Genomic DNA, 19459 nt, shown 5'->3' with positions numbered 1-19459 from the left:
ACTTCAGTGTTTGGCAAAGTTTTTTGGTAACACTTTATTTTAAAGGGGTGGTTGATTATGATTTCACTTTTCTAACTTCAGTTAGTGTGTAATGACTACACGGCATTCCTCCCGGCCTAGTGACATCACTTACCCTAAAATTTACATAAACCCCGCCCCCTGAACACGATTTATAGATTATCATGACAGAATATGCTAATCAATGACTAGAAGATAACTACACATCAGCTTCATAAATTCATCAACTAACCATTCAGAAATGTCCTGTTGCTTCTACATGTTGTCACTTCTTCTTGAGTCTCTCCATCATTGTCTGACTCCGGTTTGAACATAAAAGACTAAAAGTTTTAGAAATTTTCAGTGTGTGTCTGTGTGAGGTAAAAGGACACGAGCTCTTGAAGCTCCGCCCCCTGTGCTGGGAGCAGCAGCTCATTTGCATTTAAAGGAACAGACACAAAACGGTGTGTTTTTGCTCACCCTCAAAAAGTGACAATTTTAACATGCTATATAAAAATATCTGTGGGGTATTTTGAGCTAAAACTTCACACACACACTCTGGGGACATCAGAGACTTATTTTACATCTTGTGAAAAGGGCATTATACCCCCCCTTTAAGGTGACGTAGTTGCATGTTATTACTTGTATTTACTATAGTAATGACAGTAAATGATGCATAATTACAAGTAACTAACCCTAACTCTATAGTAAGTACATGTAGTTAATATTACTCAGTACTTATTTGAGTACTAAGTTTTCTTAAAATAAAGTGTAACCAGTTTTTGGTTAAATAACGAATTAAAAACAACAAATGTTGTTCCAAAGTGCTGTAAAATCAAGACAAATGCAATAAATACCAGAATCAAACCGGATTAGCAAAATTGAAAATTTGAACCCCCCCCCCCCAAAAAAAAACAGACTAATAATAAAACATCACAAAACACGCAAAAAAATTGCTTTGCACACAAAGGTTGGGTGAAATATTTTGGTCAAAAATAAAGAAAAAAATTTATAAATATTATTTTAATGTAAATCATCTGTTTTCTATGTGAATATATAGTAAAGTGTAATTTATTCCTGTGATCAAAGCTGAATTTTCAGCATCATTACTCCAGTCTTCAGTGTCACATGATCCTTCAGAAATCACTCTAATATGATGATTTGATGCTCAAGAAATATTTATGATTATTATCAATGTTGAAAAAAGGAAACCGTGATGCATTTTATTTTCCAGGATTATTTGATGAATAGAAAGTTCAAAAGAACAGCATTTATTTGAAACTGAATCTTTTGTAACATTATAAATGTCTTTACTGCCACTTTTGATCAATTGAATATGTCCTGGATGAGTAAATGTAGGTTTGAGCAGCAGTATAATCAGTCCCAGTCAATGGAGAACTTCACAGTCACTTGCTGATCAAGTTGGCTTGAATTCTCTTAGAATTATAGAAGGATTTGTTAGGGGTTTTAAATCCTCCATTCCTCTATCATTTGATCACTTTATTAATCATGTTTTGGAAGATGATGTTGTATGGCTGAACTTTCCTCAGTTAAAGGTGTTTCCTAAAGAATGTGGCATTGATGAATCTGGTTCTATTTTCTTATTAAAAGGTTATGGAAAATTGGTTTTTGAATATAAATAAATATTGTATCACATATGCGTTAAAACTTTACATTTGGGTCAGTTGAAAGGAAAAGTCGATACTAAATGGAGATCTCAACTCTCTATATCTGAAGATACTTTTCCATCTTGGAGACTTCTGTATAAACCTCCACTTTCTAAGAGATGTGGTGATCTTCATTGGAGATTGATCCATTGTATCCTAGCTACAAATCAATTTGTTGCAAGGATGAATGGAAATGTTACATCGAATTGCCCATTTTGTGATGCTCTTGATACTATTTTTCATATGTTTTGTGACTGCCCTAGACTTGATCCTATTTTTGTACGGTTGAGAAAAATAATAACAAAATTAGGGTTTCTGTATACTAATAGCTTATTTATATTGGGCTGTTGTTATAGGAAATCTTTACAAGAACAATGTGTACTTGCTAATTTTGTCATAGGTCAAGCTAAATTAGCAATTTTGAAATCTCATCAGGAAAAAAATGCAGGAAGAGACATTTGTATGGTGGCTTTATTCAGATCCTTGGTGGAAGCACGAGTGGTTATAGAATATACAAGCATATTAATAATGTTCTTTTATTTAAATGGAGATGGGGTGTTAAGGAAGCACTGGTTACAGTGAATGAGTATGGGGGGTTGGGTTTTAATTGGTAATGGGTGATTTATAATTGAATGTGTTAAGAACATGGAATACATATGTTTATTTATTTATTTTTTAAAAGTGTGTTTAATGTGAATGTGATGGAATAATGTATATCTACATTTTTTAACTATGTAGAATAAAAGGGTTGTAAAAGTCAAAAGTCTCTCTCTCTCTCTCTCTCTCACTCACTCACTCACTCACTCACTCACTCACTCACTCACTCTCACTCTCTCCCCTCTCTCTCTCTCTCTCTCTCTCTCTCCTCCCCCTCTCTCTCTCTCTCTCTCTCCCTCCTCTCTCTCTCTCTCTCTCTCCCCTCTCTCTCTCTCTCTCTCTCTCTCTCTTGTCTCAGGTGTGTTGATCAGACGTGTGCTGAACGTGTCTCTGGGTCTCCTGATAGCGTGTCTGAGTGTCCCGGTGGTGATGAACCTGCTGAGCTCCAGACAGCTGATGAACACCTCGTTTGATCCGCTGAGGATCGTCAACACGTACGGAGCCTTCGGCAGGTACCGCATCCGTGTCTGTCTGAGCTTAAAGGTGCAGTTTGTAATATCCACAGCTAGTGGTCGAAATCGGTACTGCAGTCCACATTCAAAATATCGGAGATGGTTGTTTCTCCCGCCTCCTGCTCAGACTCGACGCTTAGCGGGTTGCCAGATTAAGGAGACGAACAGGAACGAGCGCAATTGACCTATCGGTAAGCCCCTCCCCTCGGACGCAGATCAGCCAATGACAGTTGAGGATCAGTTGCACGGGGAACTCGGACATCTTTAGGTTTCACCGCCATAGAGAAACATCGGAAGATCTGAAACTCTCGTCGGTTTTATGCTGTTTTATACTACAAAAATGATAAAATGATGTGCCTGTGGTACTTGTAACACTGATTCCAGGTTTCCTGAGAGGATGGCCGGGTTTTCATGTTTTGAATTACTGTGCGCACATTCACCAGCATGACAAAGAGGTGGTCCTTTTGTGTCCAGATTTAATCAAAAACATCTTGGGACAAGGTTTTCACACTGACAGCTGTCATTGAAAGACAGTTAGCAACTCCGTTTGTTTGTCCGAGATAGCAACAGTAACTAAAGAGGGTGGGGTGAATTGACCGTTCGCAAAGACCCGCCCCCTTTAGTTACTGTTGCTATGTCCGACAAGCCACGCCTCTCTCACACACACTGTTCTCACACAGTGAAACACACATCGCGGAGCAGAGAGGACACTGTTACACAGACTGACACACAGGACAGACCAACTTACTTCTGATCTTAAAGTCTCAACTTTCAGATTTGTCATTTTTTAAAGAAATGTAAACAATAAATAGCGTTTTGTGTCTCTTTAATGTGTCTGACAGATCGCTCAGTTAAAGCTCCTCGTGAACCGATCATCTCTTCCTTCTAGTTCATTTATAGCATCAAATAAACATGAATGAACATCAGAAGGAATGTTGTTTAACCGCGGAAAGACGTCAGTACACTCCGCTTTTCAAGTTCAAGTCCTGCAACGTTAATCTACGAACTCTCCTGACTGATTTGTCGGACAAAAATGACGGATTCGGTGGATGGCGGATTATGATTGGTCAGATCGCCTGTCAATCAAACTCCCTGCAAAGGGTCAATTGACAATGAAAGCCGAGGAAACTTACACACTGTAAGTTGACCGGAGGAACCTTTTCATAGTTCGATTTTAGTTCTAGGAACTCCTTTTGGAGGAACTAATTTAGCTCGTACTTCAGAGTCGGTCTAAACCAGCACTATAGGAACTATCCGTGACGTTAGTGTTCGCTAGTGTTCGCTCTGCGAACATGGAAAACAGTGATAGATGAGCCTCTTAACCTTTACGCTGAGGAGAGAAAATCCAATGCAACTTTGAGGAGACCAAGAGAAACATGATTATGTATTTCTGCTCAGCAACACTGGACATCAACCACACGCCATACGCTAATAACTCTTCATTACTGTCTGCTTTCTGTGTATAACAGCTCTCTCTAATAACGTATTCGACAGGACTGCTAGATCGTAAGCGAATGGACACGGAGAATGCTCAGGCTCTGGCGTTCTCAGCGCCGTCACAATAAAAGTCACAACAACAAGCGCGGCTCACGTCACTTCAGAGTTCCTACTGGCGCTGCGAATGCAACCAGGAAAATTTCCCTTAGAGAAACATTAGTTCTCGGGGACCCACCCTGGTGGATAGATATTATATTATGGTATTTTTATGCTTTAGTAGAGTGAAAAAGTTACATACAGCACCTTTAATATAAACCTCATCAGTAACCAGCAGATGGCAGAGCCGCTGCACTCTCTCTCTACCTCTCTCTCTCTCTACCTCTCTCTCTCTACCTCTCTCTCTACCTCTCTGTACCTCTCTCTCTACCTCTCCTAACCCTCTCTCTCTCTACCTCTCTCTCTATCTCTCTCTCTCTCAGTTCAATTCAATTCAAATGAGCTTTATTGGCATGACTGTGTAAAATACTGCAATATTCCCAAAGCAATAGACATATACAAATATATAGATAAAAAAAACAAAACACATTTCCATATTATACATAAATATATCACAGTAAAAAAAAACACAAACAAAGAAAGTACAGAGAGTAGTTTAAAAGCAGTTTGCGCTGCCAGGTGAACATTCTTCTTTCTCTCCCAAAATATAAGACAGTTTGAATTATAAGACATCTCTCTCTCTCTCTCTCTCTCTTTCTCTCTCTCTCTCTCTCTCTCTCTCTCTCTCTACCTCTCTCTCTCTCTCTCTCTCTCTCTCTCTCTACCTCTCTCTCTCTCTACCTCTCTCTCTCTCTCTCTCTACTCTCTCTCTCTCTCTCTACCTCTCTCTCTCTCTCTCTCTCTCTCTCTCAGCATCACGAAGGAGCGCACGGAGGTGGTGTTTCAGGGAACGATGAGCGTGAACCACACCGGAGAGGGGGTGATCTGGGAAGAGTACGAGTTCCTGTGCAAACCTGGAGCTCTGGATAGAAGACCGTGCCTCATCTCACCGTATCACTACAGACTGGACTGGCTCATGTGGTTCGCTGCTTTACAGGTTAAAGTCACCATCAATCCAAAATGGACAATTCTTGTATTGATTTAGTTTTTTTATGGAGGTCTCAATGTTGTTTTTAGGCATTACTAGAACAGGTTTTCATTCTTGAATGTTCATATTCTCCATTGTTGCGGCTCCTCTCTTCCCAGTCTGTCAGTAACGCTCTGTTTAGTTCCTGTCTCTATGAAGCCCCTCCTTCTGAAAAGCACTCTGTGCTCTAATTGGTCGGCTGGAGCAGTGTGTTGTGATTGGTCGAGCGCTTAGAGTGTGTTTGGGAAATGTCCTGTCCCTTTCCATAACCGCCAGTTTAACACACTACTAACTAACTCAACCAGTGCCCCGCCCCTTTATGCTGTACATTAATTATTATAATGAGGAATATTGTGACGTGTTCGTTCGCGGAAGAAACTCAAGACTACAATGGAGGCGTTTCAGGAGTTCAGAAACACTGACACTGATATAGAGAATAATTTATGCTGGAGGGACTTTGTGCTTTGAAACTAAAGAACACTAAAGAAAGTTGAAAATGTAAGCATAATAGGACCCCTTTAAAATTCATGTTCCTGGTAATCTTGAATCAGAATAAGTTCCTCTTGCAGCTTCTCTTCTCTTCTCTTCTCTTCTCTTCTCTTCTCTTCTCTTCTCTTCTCTTCTCTTCTCTTCTCTTCTCTTCTCTTCTCTTCTCCTCTCTTCTCTTCTCTTCTCTTCTCTTCTCCTCTCTTCTCTTCTCTTCTCTTCTCTTCTCTGATGATGTGGGCGGGACAACCTGTCACTCACATGAGATCAGCCAATAGCAAACCACAACCATTCAATCAATTCATCAAATCAAATCATCCAATCTGTTCTTGTTTCAGAAGCGTTTCACTATATAGTGAATGAGTGTGTGTGTGTGTGAGAGAGAGAGGGAGAGAGAGAGAGAGAGAGAGTGTGTGTGTGTGTGTCTGTCTCTCTCTCTGTCTGAGAGTGAGTGCGTGTGTGTGTGTGTGTGTGTGTGTGTGTATCTGTCTGAGACTGAGTGTGTGTGTCTGTCTGTCTGAGAGTGAGTGAGTGAGTGTGTGTGTGTGTGTGTGATAGAGAGTGTGTGAGTGTGTGTGAGAGAGAGAGAGAGAGAGAGAGAGAGTGTTTGTGTATGTGAGTGTGTGTGTGTCTGTCTGTCTGTCTGTCAGTGAGTGAGTGTGTGTGTGTGTGTCTGTCTGTCTGAGAGTGTGTGTGTGTGTGTGTGTGAGAGAGAGAGAGAGAGAGAGAGAGAGAGAGAGAGAGAGAGAGAGAGAGAGAGAGAGAAATTGTATTATTACATTCAGAAAGAATGTAAAATACAGATAAATAAAATTAAACATTTGCTAAAGTCAAGTCAGGTCAGACTTTATACAATACACACTGTTTCAAAGCAGCTTCACATTAATAAACATGAAAATAACAGAATCAATAATGCAGACTTCATTAAAAAATCAAATTCTGCGGTAAAGCAGTCATTATTCAGATCAACTCAGTTGTGTTATATCGAAAATATATCTATTACGTTTCTTTTAACCCTTTTAAATACTATAAACTCTAAATGTTTTAGTTCTGCTCGTTCCACAACAATCTTTAATTGTGACTACTAACCATATAAACAGACATAAATATAGTGGCAATCAAAATGTGTGAACTTTGCTTTCTTGACAATATTTACATTATATAAGTTGCTTTGGAGGTTTCAGATTATTAAAAATACGTCCACTCTGGGTTATTAAGCATCTGGAAATCGATGTCAAAACTACATTATGAAGGCAGTTTATACACACACACTCTTCTATGCAGTTTCTGCATTAAAATTCATTCAAACTATATATTTTTGATGTTTATAAATGTGTGGTGCGACTCCCTACAAATTTAATAATATTTATGAATGAATAAATCATGATATCTGTAAAACAAAAACAAAATATATTTAATATCTTTTTTGAAAATAGTGATTAGGATGTGTACACACACATTTAAGGGGTAAGGAAAATATGTTCTTTTTACATTGTACACCAAATTACATTTTTTTTAAAACGTTTTCTAAAAAAAAAAGGTATAAAAGGTTTTTCAAAACCATATTATATGAAACCAACATGAATACATATAAAGAAGAGTGCATTCATGTTTGTTAGTTTCCAAGCCAAAAAACTTGCTATTTTATTGTATTTTATGTTTTTCTTCAGTTCTAATGTGGATGTATGAATGTTGAATTGTGGCGTCTTTGTTTGTCGCAATCACTGCTGTCACTTTCTTTTAATCATTTCTTCAGCAGGAGATGAATTTACCCCAGTACAAAAATCCTGGTCAATAGAAAGCATTAAAGGGGTCATATAATGGTACATGCACTTTTACAAGTTGATTGTACTGAAATGTGTGCCTGTACACAACCATCATATAATGATAAAAATCCATCCAGTGTTTTTTTTTAATCTTCTTGTATGTTTTCCCGTCTCAAATCAAGCCGTTCGATCTTGTGACGTCACACGGTCAGACGCCCCTCCCACGATTGTTGATTGACAGCAGCGTTTCAACACAGACCCGCCCTCGCTCGTGAGCGAGCTGTCAATCATAGTCCGCATTGTTGATACGCTGGAGCAGAATGGCGTCTGAGCGACTGTGGTGTTCTGCTCTTGGGTGTAATAACGAATACGGCATCATTTTGATGTTCCTAAATCCGAACCGCTGAAGACGCAGTGGCTGAGTTTGTTTTCGAAGGGAATATTCCCCACGATCAACGTCCATGCTTTCATGTTTGCGCGAATCATTTCTCACCAGACTGCTTTATAAATGAGGGTCAGTGTAAAGCTAAAGTAAAATGTTTTTCATGACCATTAGCTGTAACATCACTCTGTCAATGAACTAACGTATACATCAGTAAACACATAACGTTAGCGTTCGTATCTCACTACTCTACCCTGCCAGTACACACAAAGATGGGTCAAAGTGACATTACGTTAACCAACCATTCAGAAACGTCCTGTTCGAGCCTTAATTGTCGAACTTCTTCGGGGCGTCGTCTTGTTCCGGGTCCGACTCCGGTTCACATTGATACGGTTGCACAGATGTGTCCTCAGAGACTCCCGCTGCCATTCTCCAAAATATACCCTCAGCTGTTAAGGCAACACTCCACGTGTGTGTGTCAAACGCCCACAGAACAGAGGGGCGGGGTGAGCAAAGCTCATTATCATTTAAAGACACGTGCACTTAAACGGAGTGCTGAAAACAGAGCTGTTTTTGACCAGGTAAAATGAGTGTTTTCTTACAATACTAATGAGAATTTTTAATAGGCCTTTTCAGAATGTTTGTAAACAATAGGCACCAAGATACTTCCGGGTGGCAGAACGCGAGCGGCTTCTACTGACTAACTGAAGAGATCCAGCCGGTGAATTTAAATAAAAGTCGCCGGCTGGATCTTTCAACGGCTCTGAGTGGACGTCGTGTCGTCAAAAGTAGGAAATCTTAACGATCCCCTAAATTATATGATTCATCCAACGTTTACATTTCTGCTGCCAACCCTGCTTGCCCTTCAACTGTGCTTCGTGTATTCTCAAAACGGTCCATCTACAAAATCACAGCAGAGCATTTATCTTCCGCCGGGGAAATTCAAGACTAATATTAGTAAACTTGTCTCTTTTGAAGATCAGACTCATTGCCAGTCACTGCCTGAAGTAAAAGAGGGCTGCCCACTCTCACGCATTCACCGTCACTTTTCACATGCAAACTTACCGAAATGTATATTCCTCATACATATTATAGACCAATCAGTGTTTTTCAACCGCGCAAAGGTCAATATAACAGCTGGAGAACAATTGTCACATAACATTTACCTCAGGAAAGCCATTTAATGACTATGCTATATTTATTTTGGCTGGAAAAAAAAAAAGAGAGAGTATTTTGCTAATTATGTGTAGGCCTACTATATTACATATTTATTATGTTTTTTACTTATATCATTAAACACAGTTGTTATTATGATAAAAAACGCATTATATTAAATATTTTTTTTTATTTTTATTACATTTTTACTGTCGACTGTGGGTCTCCCTTCCAAGCAATTTACTAGCGTTGCCATAGGAACGCTTCAGCTTTTGCCACCCGGAAGAACGTCTATTACTGTTGTGACGTCATGGTGAATTGTCGTATTAAAGTATATTACAAACTTTTCATTTAGACCTTAACTTGTACAAAAATGGCATTATATGACCCCTTTAAGATTATTTATAATCCTTATGTAACACACACACACACACACCGATAGGTGCACAGACAAATGAGATCATCAATCTTCTGAATCGCTGTTATTCATTACAAACGGGCGCTTTTTCCCTGCAGTGATGATGGAGTTTGATAACTGTGATCTTTAAGTGAATGTGAATGTGACATTTTTACATTTACATTTCATTTAGTCATTTAGCAGACGCCTTTATCCAAAGCGACCTTTATTTCTGACCTTTGAACAGCTGCATTGCAGCATATAATGGAAGCTTTGGTAACACTTTATTCTACAGTGTCCTTGTTACACATTACATGTACTTACCGTATTTATAACAGTAAATTATGTATACTTACATGCAATTAACCCTCAACCAAATCCTAACCCTATAATAAGTACATGTAGTTAATTATAATTATTCAGTACTTAAATATATAAATACACTGTATCAATGACACCTTAAGATAAAGTGTAACCGAAGTTTCTTACAGTAGTTATTGTACTGTAAACATGCTTGAGTTGTGCTGTAAATCTTCAGTGACTGATGTTTGTCTGAACGGCTCTGGTTTTGAGATACAGTGATCATGTGATCAGTTCTCTGGTTTACAGTGATCATGTGATCAGTTCTCTGGTTTTGAGATACAGTGATCATGTGATCATTTCTCTGGTTTGGAGATACAGTGATCATGTGATCAGTTCTCTGGTTTACAGTGATCATGTGATCAGTTCTCTGGTTTACAGTGATCATGTGATCATTTCTCTGGTTTTGAGATACAGTGATCATGTGATCAGTTCTCTGGTTTTGAGATACAGTGATCATGTGATCAGTTCTCTGGTTTACAGTGATCATGTGATCATTTCTCTGGTTTTGTGTCTTTCAGACGTACGAGCAGAGCGAGTGGGTGATTCACATCGCAGGTCGACTGTTGGCAAATGACTCCACGATTCTTTCCCTAATGGCACACAATCCATTCCAGGACAGAGAGAAACCCAGGTAAAGTTCACTGACCATCAGATACGCCAGGTCTCAACAAAGGAAAGGACAGGATTCCACATTTTATAAAATGACTGAGTCTCTGATGGAGTGTTTGTTCTCTTGATTCTGTAGATTGTGAATTTAATGAGCTAAAACATGCATTTGGAGGTTGAAGGCACTTTGTCGTTCCAGGTGGATTCGAGGAGAGCATTTCCGCTATAAGTTCACACGTCCTGGCAGTGTCAGCGCCGCTCAGGGGAAATGGTGGATCAGGAAGCGTATCGGACCTTACTTCCCCCCTGTCAACCTGGATGGCCTCAGGAACTACTTCCAGTCCAGGAACTGGCCTCTGCCTGACACAGATTAAACCGTCTCCACACACACGACATCTGGGACGTCCAGTTGTATGTCACACACTGAAGTATATCCTATCTGGGCTTGATAAAACGGTGCCAAAGACAAAGACAAAGTACATAAGAGACTTCTTTTTTTTTTCTTTTCTTTTTTCAGATAAACGTTACACTTCAATCAGATGTACATCAGATATATCGGATATCTTCAAATCAAAAATATACGCACACAACATACAAATATATGCCCATACATACACAATACAGTAGTGTTTGCCGTACATCTACTCATCAGAAATGTAATTTTTTTTTTTTAAACAAAACAAAAAAGAAGAAAAGAACTATGTACATACAGGGTGTAGTCTTTCTAGAAAATAAAATCAGGTCTTTGAGATGTTGCATAGTTGGTCCATTTTTCCCAGCACAAAGCAAATTGTTCCAGTTTATGATTTAAAAATGCTGTTATCTTCTCTAATTTGTAAATGTCCATTGTGATTTCCATCCATGCATTTAGGGTTGGGCTCTTGTGTTTTTAACTGCCACCAGCAGTATATTCATTAAATATGTATCTCTTTTTAACCATATATATCCAAAATATAAGGTTTTACTGTCAAATGATATCAAACATTTAAAAATATCTTGTGAAGCAATGTGTATTCCTCTTCAATAATCCTTAAAGGTGCAGTGTGTAATTTTAGCGGCATCTAGTGGTGAGGTTGCGAATCGCACCCAACAGAAGTTATGGTGGCCGACAGGAAGTGATGTCGTCGTCTGAGACAGCAGAGAAGAGCCAGTTAAGCAATGAGGTTTCTTTACAAAGATAAATTAAGAAATTAGGTTTACTTAATTATTCACTAAAACGATATGTTATTGCGAATATTACTGTTACTTGTTCATCATTGTGTCAGTGTTTTATTCGCTGACTTTAGCTCGCTTCTCTGCACGAAGAACAACATTGTGACGAAACGCGTTTGTCCGTTTAGGGCCACTGTAGAAACATGTCGATGTAAGGAGACCCGCAGGCGATATTTTTTTTAAGGTCTTTGTAAGGTCTTTATACACCACTGAAAACATAGTTATGTACAGACCCTTTCCAAAAAATTAGAATATTTTAGAAAGTTTATTTATTTCCATAATTCCATTCAAAACGTTAAACTTCCATAGATTATAGATTCAGGGCCCACAACTTAAACGATTTCAAGTATTTAGTTGTTTATTTGTACATAATTTGGGCTTCCAGCTCATAAAACCCACGAAAACAGGATTTCAAAAAATTCGAATATTACATGAAATCACACAGTAATTACACAGTGATACCATGGTCACTGAACCAGGTTTTGGCAGTGTGGGCAGGTGCAAATCCTGCTGGAAAATGAAGGAAGCATGAAGTGCTCTGGAAATGTCCTGGTAGACGGCTGCGTTGACTCTGGATTTAATAAAGCACAGTGGACCAAAGTCCTCTTTTCTGATGAGAGCAAATTTTGCATCTCATTTGGAAAGCAAGGTCCCAGAGTCTGGAGGAAGAATGGAGAGGCACACAATCCAAGATGCTTGAAGTCCAGTGTGAAGTTTCCACAGTCTGTGTTGGTTTGGGGAGCCATGTCATCGGCTGGTGTTGGTCCACTGTGCTGTCCACTCAACGCAGCCATCTATAATCTATAATCTATGGAAGTTTAACGTTTTGAATGGAATTATGGAAATAAATAAACTTTTCCATGTTATTCTAATTTTTTGGAAAGGGTCTGTATATGATATCGCATTTCTGTCAACAGATCCTCCTAAATATTACACAACAATGCACTTTTAATACCAGAGCAATCCCTGAAAACATGGTAATGATTTGCATTTTGGTTTGCAGTTTCTCCAGTATATTGATACTTTGCAGTCACGTGACTACCACGGATACCTGGCGGGCAACAAACGGGTATTTTCAACGTCGAGTCCTGTAGTTCCAGGACTTTCTAGTAGCTATCAAGTCTGTTAGCGAGCTAGCTGCATAACTATGGACTAGGATTAACTCCAAGGTAGCTAAATTGTGTAAAGCAGACAAGTTTTTTTTAAGATAATCGAGCAGTAATAATTCCTCCGTAAATAATCTAGCTCTACTGTTGGGTCATCTCTGGTTCTCATTGAAAATCATAGATATCGCAAACCTCAAAACAACCTATCACACACTTCTGTTATTGTTAGCAAAAGACGACAGCTGTTACTGTGCGTTCACACCGCCACCGGCGAGAGCGTCAAGGCCCGTACACACCGGGACGAATATCGGCGCACGTTATTCGCCAGCGTTTTTCAACGCGTTTTTTGTGTTCACACCCAAGCGATTTCCGCTGACGATGAGCCGAGTGAACATGCAAATTCATTCCCTGACATTAGATGGCGCTTAATGTAAAACAGAAATACCCCGGTGGCGATTGTCAAACGTTTGTGGGAAAAAGTTATAGCCTATGTACATGAAAGACAATTAAGTGAAATGAAACTAACCATCAAATTCCCATTTGCTCTGCAATACCACTCCATAACAGTTCTCTTTCATCAAGATTTTTGTAGTCACTGTCGCGTTTGTCATATAGTTCTTTATGTTCCGACACCAACGAGACCAGCAGCTCTACATTCATCTTGCCTTGCATCTTCCTCGTCTTATTTCTTCCCGGCGGCAGTGTAGAGGTGTAGACGCTACTTGGCGTACATCTTCTTCGCCGTTATGTACGTGTGCTCGGCAAGACCGTTTTGTGTTTGAGCGCCCCCAAGTTGTGTTTTACTGTAACTTCACAAGCTCCAGACACGCGAGCAAAAGCGCCAATCTCATTGGTCGGATAGTTTTTGACGCGGCGCGTCAAACCAAAAAAACGAACCCGAGGCGTTTTTTAAAAAGTGACGCTTTTACGCGTGGCGTTTTACGCGTCGGTGTGCACACTCACATTGGCGCCCTTTGTTTAGTCACGAGGCGTTAAACGTCGGCGAAAATCGTGCGCGAAATCGGCCTTAACTGTACGTTAATCGGCCTTAACTGTACGTTCACACCGCCGCCGGCGAGAGCGGCAAAATTCATTGAAAATGAATGATTTCCGGGCACTTTAAAGGCAAAAAAATTCAAAAAGAAATTCGTCCCGGTGTGAACAGGCCTTTAAAGTGCCCGTAAAAGCGTCACTTTTAAAAAAACGCCTCGGGTTCGTTTTTTTGGTTTGACGCGCCGCGTCAAAAACTATCTGACCAATGAGATTGGCGCTTTTGCTCGCGTGTCTGGAGCTTGTGAAGTTACAGTAAAACACAACTTGGGGGCGCTCAAACACAAAACGGTCTTGCCGAGCACACATACATAATGGCGAAGAAGATGTACGCCAAGTAGCGTCTACACCTCTACACTGCCGCCGGGAAGAAATAAGACGAGGAAGATGCAAGGCAAGATGAATGTAGAGCTGCTGGTCTCGTTGGTGTCGGAACATAAAGAACTATATGACAAACGCAACAGTGACTACAAAAATCTTGATGAAAGAGAACTGTTATGGAGTGGTATTGCAGAGCAAATGGGAATTTGATGGTTAGTTTCATTTCACTTAATTGTCTTTCATGTACATAGGCTACAACTTTTTCCCACAAACGTTTGACAATCGCCACCGGGGTATTTCTGTTTTACATTAAGCGCCATCTAATGTCAGGGAATGAATTTGCATGTTCACTCGGCTCATCGTCAGCGAAAATCGCTTGGGTGTGAACACAAAAAACGCGTTGAAAAACGCTGGCGAATAACGTGCGCCGATATTCGTCCCGGTGTGTACGGGCCTTTAGTCTAGCTTAGGGGCCGTTTACACCTGGCCACTTCATGCGTTTTCTCAGATCGGATAGCTATCCGATCGTGAAAAGACCAGGTGTAAATGCCCTCCGAAACGCATTCAAGACGGATTTGAATCCGATCGCTCAAACCACTTCAGGAGGTGGTCTGGGCCACATTCCAGACGAAACTAGACAAGTGTAAATGCATCTGGTTGTTGAAACCACATATGTAAATTGTGCTCCTCCCAAAAATGCTAAAAAAAATAAACGTGTGACAGCGTGTTATAGGCTATATGTAATGGTATAGCCAGATATGACGACGCTATTGGAACACGCACCACCGCAGATGAGAAGCTGATATATTCATTAAACCAACGTGCAAACGATCGCAAATCAAAGTGAAAGTAAGTCGCAGACGCTTAACACACAGTCATCATCATTAAAAGTAGAGAAACGAAATGATCTTACCAGGGCTGTTGCCGCTCTCTCTTATTGCGGTCTTTGATTTTGAAATTTTAGCTGATGATCAATAAAATGCAGCTCATATCTGTTGCTTTCGGTGACGTGCACTCCGTTAAATCTGCATTTAGCGCGGGAATTGAAGATCGGATTTAAATCCGTTTCGCAAAAACACATTTATGTGACCAGGTGTAAATGGAACCGTTTTGATAAATCAGATGCATGAAGTGGCCAGGTGTAAACAACCCCTTAGACTCATAACACAAACAGCTGACTCGCCGAACCAGCTGGTGAATACTGGTGGTGTTGATTGACAAAACTACAGTAACTTAAAGACACGATTAATTACATGATCATACACCCATTGTATTCAAACAAATGTTGAAATTACCTTTGATGGTAATGCACAGATGTGTGTATACTGTGAAGGTTGCTTATCTCATCTGCGGTTAGTGCATCCAATTGCACAACAACTATCTGGCATGTTGTTTACACCTCAAAACACCAACTTTTGTATAGTAAAACTGGCGACACTTGATTAGTTTACTGGGTTTCGTTGCTGGAGAACGACGTTCTTGCCCGCCAGCCAGTACTTGTGACGTCACGTGCAAAGTATCAATAGAAGCATTACTACACATACGAGACTTCTTAAGACGAGTCTTTTGTGTTCAATCAACGGCTGCCAATAAAAACAGCCTGTTTCTGATATTAATATGATTCGCTACATTCACACTGTACATGCGATGATACTGTTGAACATTAAATGAAATAATGCATGAGAACTCAGGAAGAGCTTCTGAAATGTGTAAAGGAGTCAAAGTACAGTACAGACTGGATATAAATACAAACACTTTATCTAATGAATACAGACAGAACATGCAGAATGGGCTTTATGTGTGTGATGCAGTGTTGCTTTGAGGTAGAAACTGTAGTGGATAAAACAAGCTTAAAAAGAGTAGTGTAAAAATAGATGTGTGCACAGCCTGAAAATAGAATATATATATTCAGAGTGCGTGGAAACATAAATTAAAGTCCGTTGACAGACATCATCTCTGTGCTGAGAAAAGAGCAGCACTTTTCAAAGAAGAGCTGTCAATCAAATAAAATGGGTAAACGAATGAATAGTATAAAATAATATGCTAATTAATGTGTCAATATTTGCTGAGAAAAGTCAGTTTATTATAATTTATTACAGAATATACGGATCAGGGACATGATTAAATGTGTTGATATTTCATTGCATTAATAAATTATACTATAATATGAATTTTAATGAATTATACTATAATTATACTTAATTAACAAAATTTACTGTCCTAATTTCAGTGTATTACTCCTGTAATTTTTCTGTTACACAGAACTGCAAAAATTGTATTTATTGATTTATTTATTGAACTAGTAATGCATTTCAAGAGAGAGCTTTAAAGTGCCCATTTCCACCAGATATGAACAAGACATGTAAAAACAAAAGGTATTTAAATATATAATATGTAACGTAACATAATGTAATCCTCTTCATTTGAACTTCAGTTGAAACAGGCTGCAACCTTTCTGGATCTAGATCTGCTCTTTAAATACATAATATATAACACAACATGACATGACGTGACATGACACATTAAACATATAACATTAGATGCCATGACATAACATCATAACATAACATACACAACACATGACAAGACACAACATAACTATACATTTCACGAGTTCACACTTACAAATAAGTCAGATGAAATAAAAGTGTATTTGGCGTGCTGTCCGAGGAGAGGGCTCCGGGCTCGGTATTCGGCCCGAACCCAGAGTATTCCCCCCGTATTCCTGGCTGTAAAAGAATGAGCCACGAGTGAGGAGCCGGGGTGGTGGAGGGATGCTGGAAAACTGTCAAGGAATGTTAGGTGAGTTGACAGAGTGGATATATATATACTTCTTGTCATGCTGATTAGGGTAGACGTAATTGTTTGATGACAAGTAGATTGGATTGATTATCTGAACGTGCTCCTCCCGAACTTTGTTTATAAAACATCATAAAATGAGCACACAACGTATTACATAACACCCAACATAACATAACACACAACACAACATAACACACAACATAATGTAACATAACAAAACACAACATGTAACATAACACACAATATAACAACACATAACACAACATGACATAACATAACATACACAACATGACAACACATGACAACATACACAACATAACTCACAACACATAACATGTCAAGATACACAACATAACATTACATAACATAACGTAACATAACGAAACACAACATAACGTAACATAACATATCAACATAACACAAGCCATTACATGACATAACATACAACATAACAAAACAACATAACACACAACATAACAAAACAACATAACACACAAAATAACATACAACATAACATACACAACACATAATGCATAACATAACACGACATAACGAAACACACAATATAACGTAACATAACATATCAACATAACATGACATAACACAAAACAACACAACACATAATATAACAACATAATATCATAACATAACATACATAACATGACATGACATAACAACATGACATAACATAACATGACATAACAACATGACATAACATGACATAACTTACATGACATAACATGACATATAACGACATGACATATAACGACATGACATGACATGACATGACATGAAAAAACTCTCCTGAAGAGGGCTTCATCCTTTCTAGATCTAGATTAGGATATGGATAAGATATGGAAGAACAACTGCTCTTTAAATATATAATATAATATAATATAATATAATATAATATAATATAATATAATATAATATAATATAATATAATATAATATAATAGGTATAGCATCTTTTCTGGATCATCAAATCTTCCAGAATAAGAGCCGGTTGGAAAGCGCAGACAGTGATAATGATCCAGTGTTAGAGAGAGAGCTGGTGTCTGACAGTCTCAGTATATAATATAATATAATATAATATAATATAATATAATATAATATAATCCTCCTGAAGCAGATATAGCATCTTTTCTGGATCGGTTGTAAAGCGCAGCCAGTGATAATGACCCAGTGTTAGAGAGCGCTGGTGTCCACAGTCTCTAAACTGGTCAGCATGTGTTTCTGCTCATTATCCTCCTCATTCCCAGTGGGTTGAGCAGTTAAATCCACTGGACAGATCCTTTATTAGCAGTGAAGGGCTCAAGACCACTCATTATATTGGGAAGGGACAGTGTGTCTCCATAAAGCAGAGATCGCGTTACCTATAGGTTAAGTTTGATATGTTAGACTGAGCCTGAGAAAGGAAGAAATCAATTACAACGTAACTATAGCAACTGATCCAAGTGACAGGTGTGGCTAAAAATGACCTTGGTGGGATTGTCCTTTAGTGAACTCTATGCATTTCATGACAGAAGCAGATGATCAGGAAATCTTAAGGCTGCAGATAATCGTTTTTTTAAGGAATATTTCTTATTACAATTGAGAGTTATTTTAAGTCATGTGAGTCACTAGTGGCTATATATGAAGATTATGTAAGGGTCTGTGATGAAAAACTGGTGTTATATTTTCCACACATGAGTCACTTGAATAACGAGTCAGACTTTAGACTGTCGGCATAAAGTCGGGCCCAATTTACAGCAAATTCCAGCCAAGATGTTGCAACATAAATATCTTGTTATTTTTCTGGTTACTTTCACATTAATAGTAGCATACTGTACTATTGAAATGATCTAGAGCTTGATCTGAAAATGAGCCAACTTCCCTCTGTTTTTAGGTCAAAAAATATTTCTAGGTCCCCCTTATTGGTCAGTATAGTAATGTACATTTCCAGAAGACGGAACGGTTGCTAGGGTGTTTCTAGTGGGTTGCTAAGGTGTTCTGGGTGGTTGCTAGGTGGTTGCTAGGGTATTCTGGGTGGTTGCTAGGGTGTTGCTAGATGGTTGGTAAGGTGTTTTGGGTGGTTGCAATAGTGTTAGTATAGTAATTGATACGGAAGTTAAGTATAGAGATGATAAAATTGTTGTTATATGATCATATTTTCTTGACCTATAGTAAGAATGTGTGCATTTTGGACTACTTGTAGCTTGTTTATTGCGGATGTTGGACAACCAGCTAGCAATGCATTACAGTAATGTAGTCTAGACGTCATGCTAACTTTTCTGCATCAGAAACTGTTAGCATGTTCCGTAGCTCAGCGATGTTTCTGAGGTGGAAGAACATATTCATAACATATGAAATATGATTTTTGAAGGACAAGTTGTCTAATATAACACCCAGGTCTTTAACTGTAAAGGATGAAGTGGTACATCCTTTTAAACGCAAGAGATTCTGTGTACAGGGTTTTTGGTCCAATAAGTAATACCTCAG

At 38.8% G+C, this 19459-nt stretch overlaps 1 protein-coding gene across 2 annotated transcripts in view; it reads left to right on the top strand.

Annotated features, from left to right (window-relative positions):
- lmf1 (lipase maturation factor 1) overlaps positions 1-11244 on the top strand; it is a 50042-nt gene extending 38798 nt beyond the window's left edge. For both annotated transcript variants that reach the window (XM_084134572.1, XM_084134571.1), the window contains exons 8-11: positions 2620-2773; positions 5120-5303; positions 10401-10513; positions 10688-11244. In XM_084134572.1, the coding sequence (XP_083990698.1) occupies positions 2620-2773; positions 5120-5303; positions 10401-10513; positions 10688-10862 (626 nt within the window). In that variant the 3' untranslated portion in view covers positions 10863-11244. The remainder of the gene's footprint in view (positions 1-2619; positions 2774-5119; positions 5304-10400; positions 10514-10687) is intronic.
- The last annotated feature ends 8215 nt before the right edge of the window (positions 11245-19459 follow it).

The sequence above is a fragment of the Abramis brama genome (genome assembly GCF_963993115.1).
Source record: "Abramis brama genome assembly, chromosome: 14".
NCBI lineage: Eukaryota > Metazoa > Chordata > Actinopteri > Cypriniformes > Leuciscidae > Abramis > Abramis brama.
The sequence above is the reverse complement of the archived record's forward strand: the minus strand, read 5'-3'. Positions and strand labels throughout refer to the sequence as shown.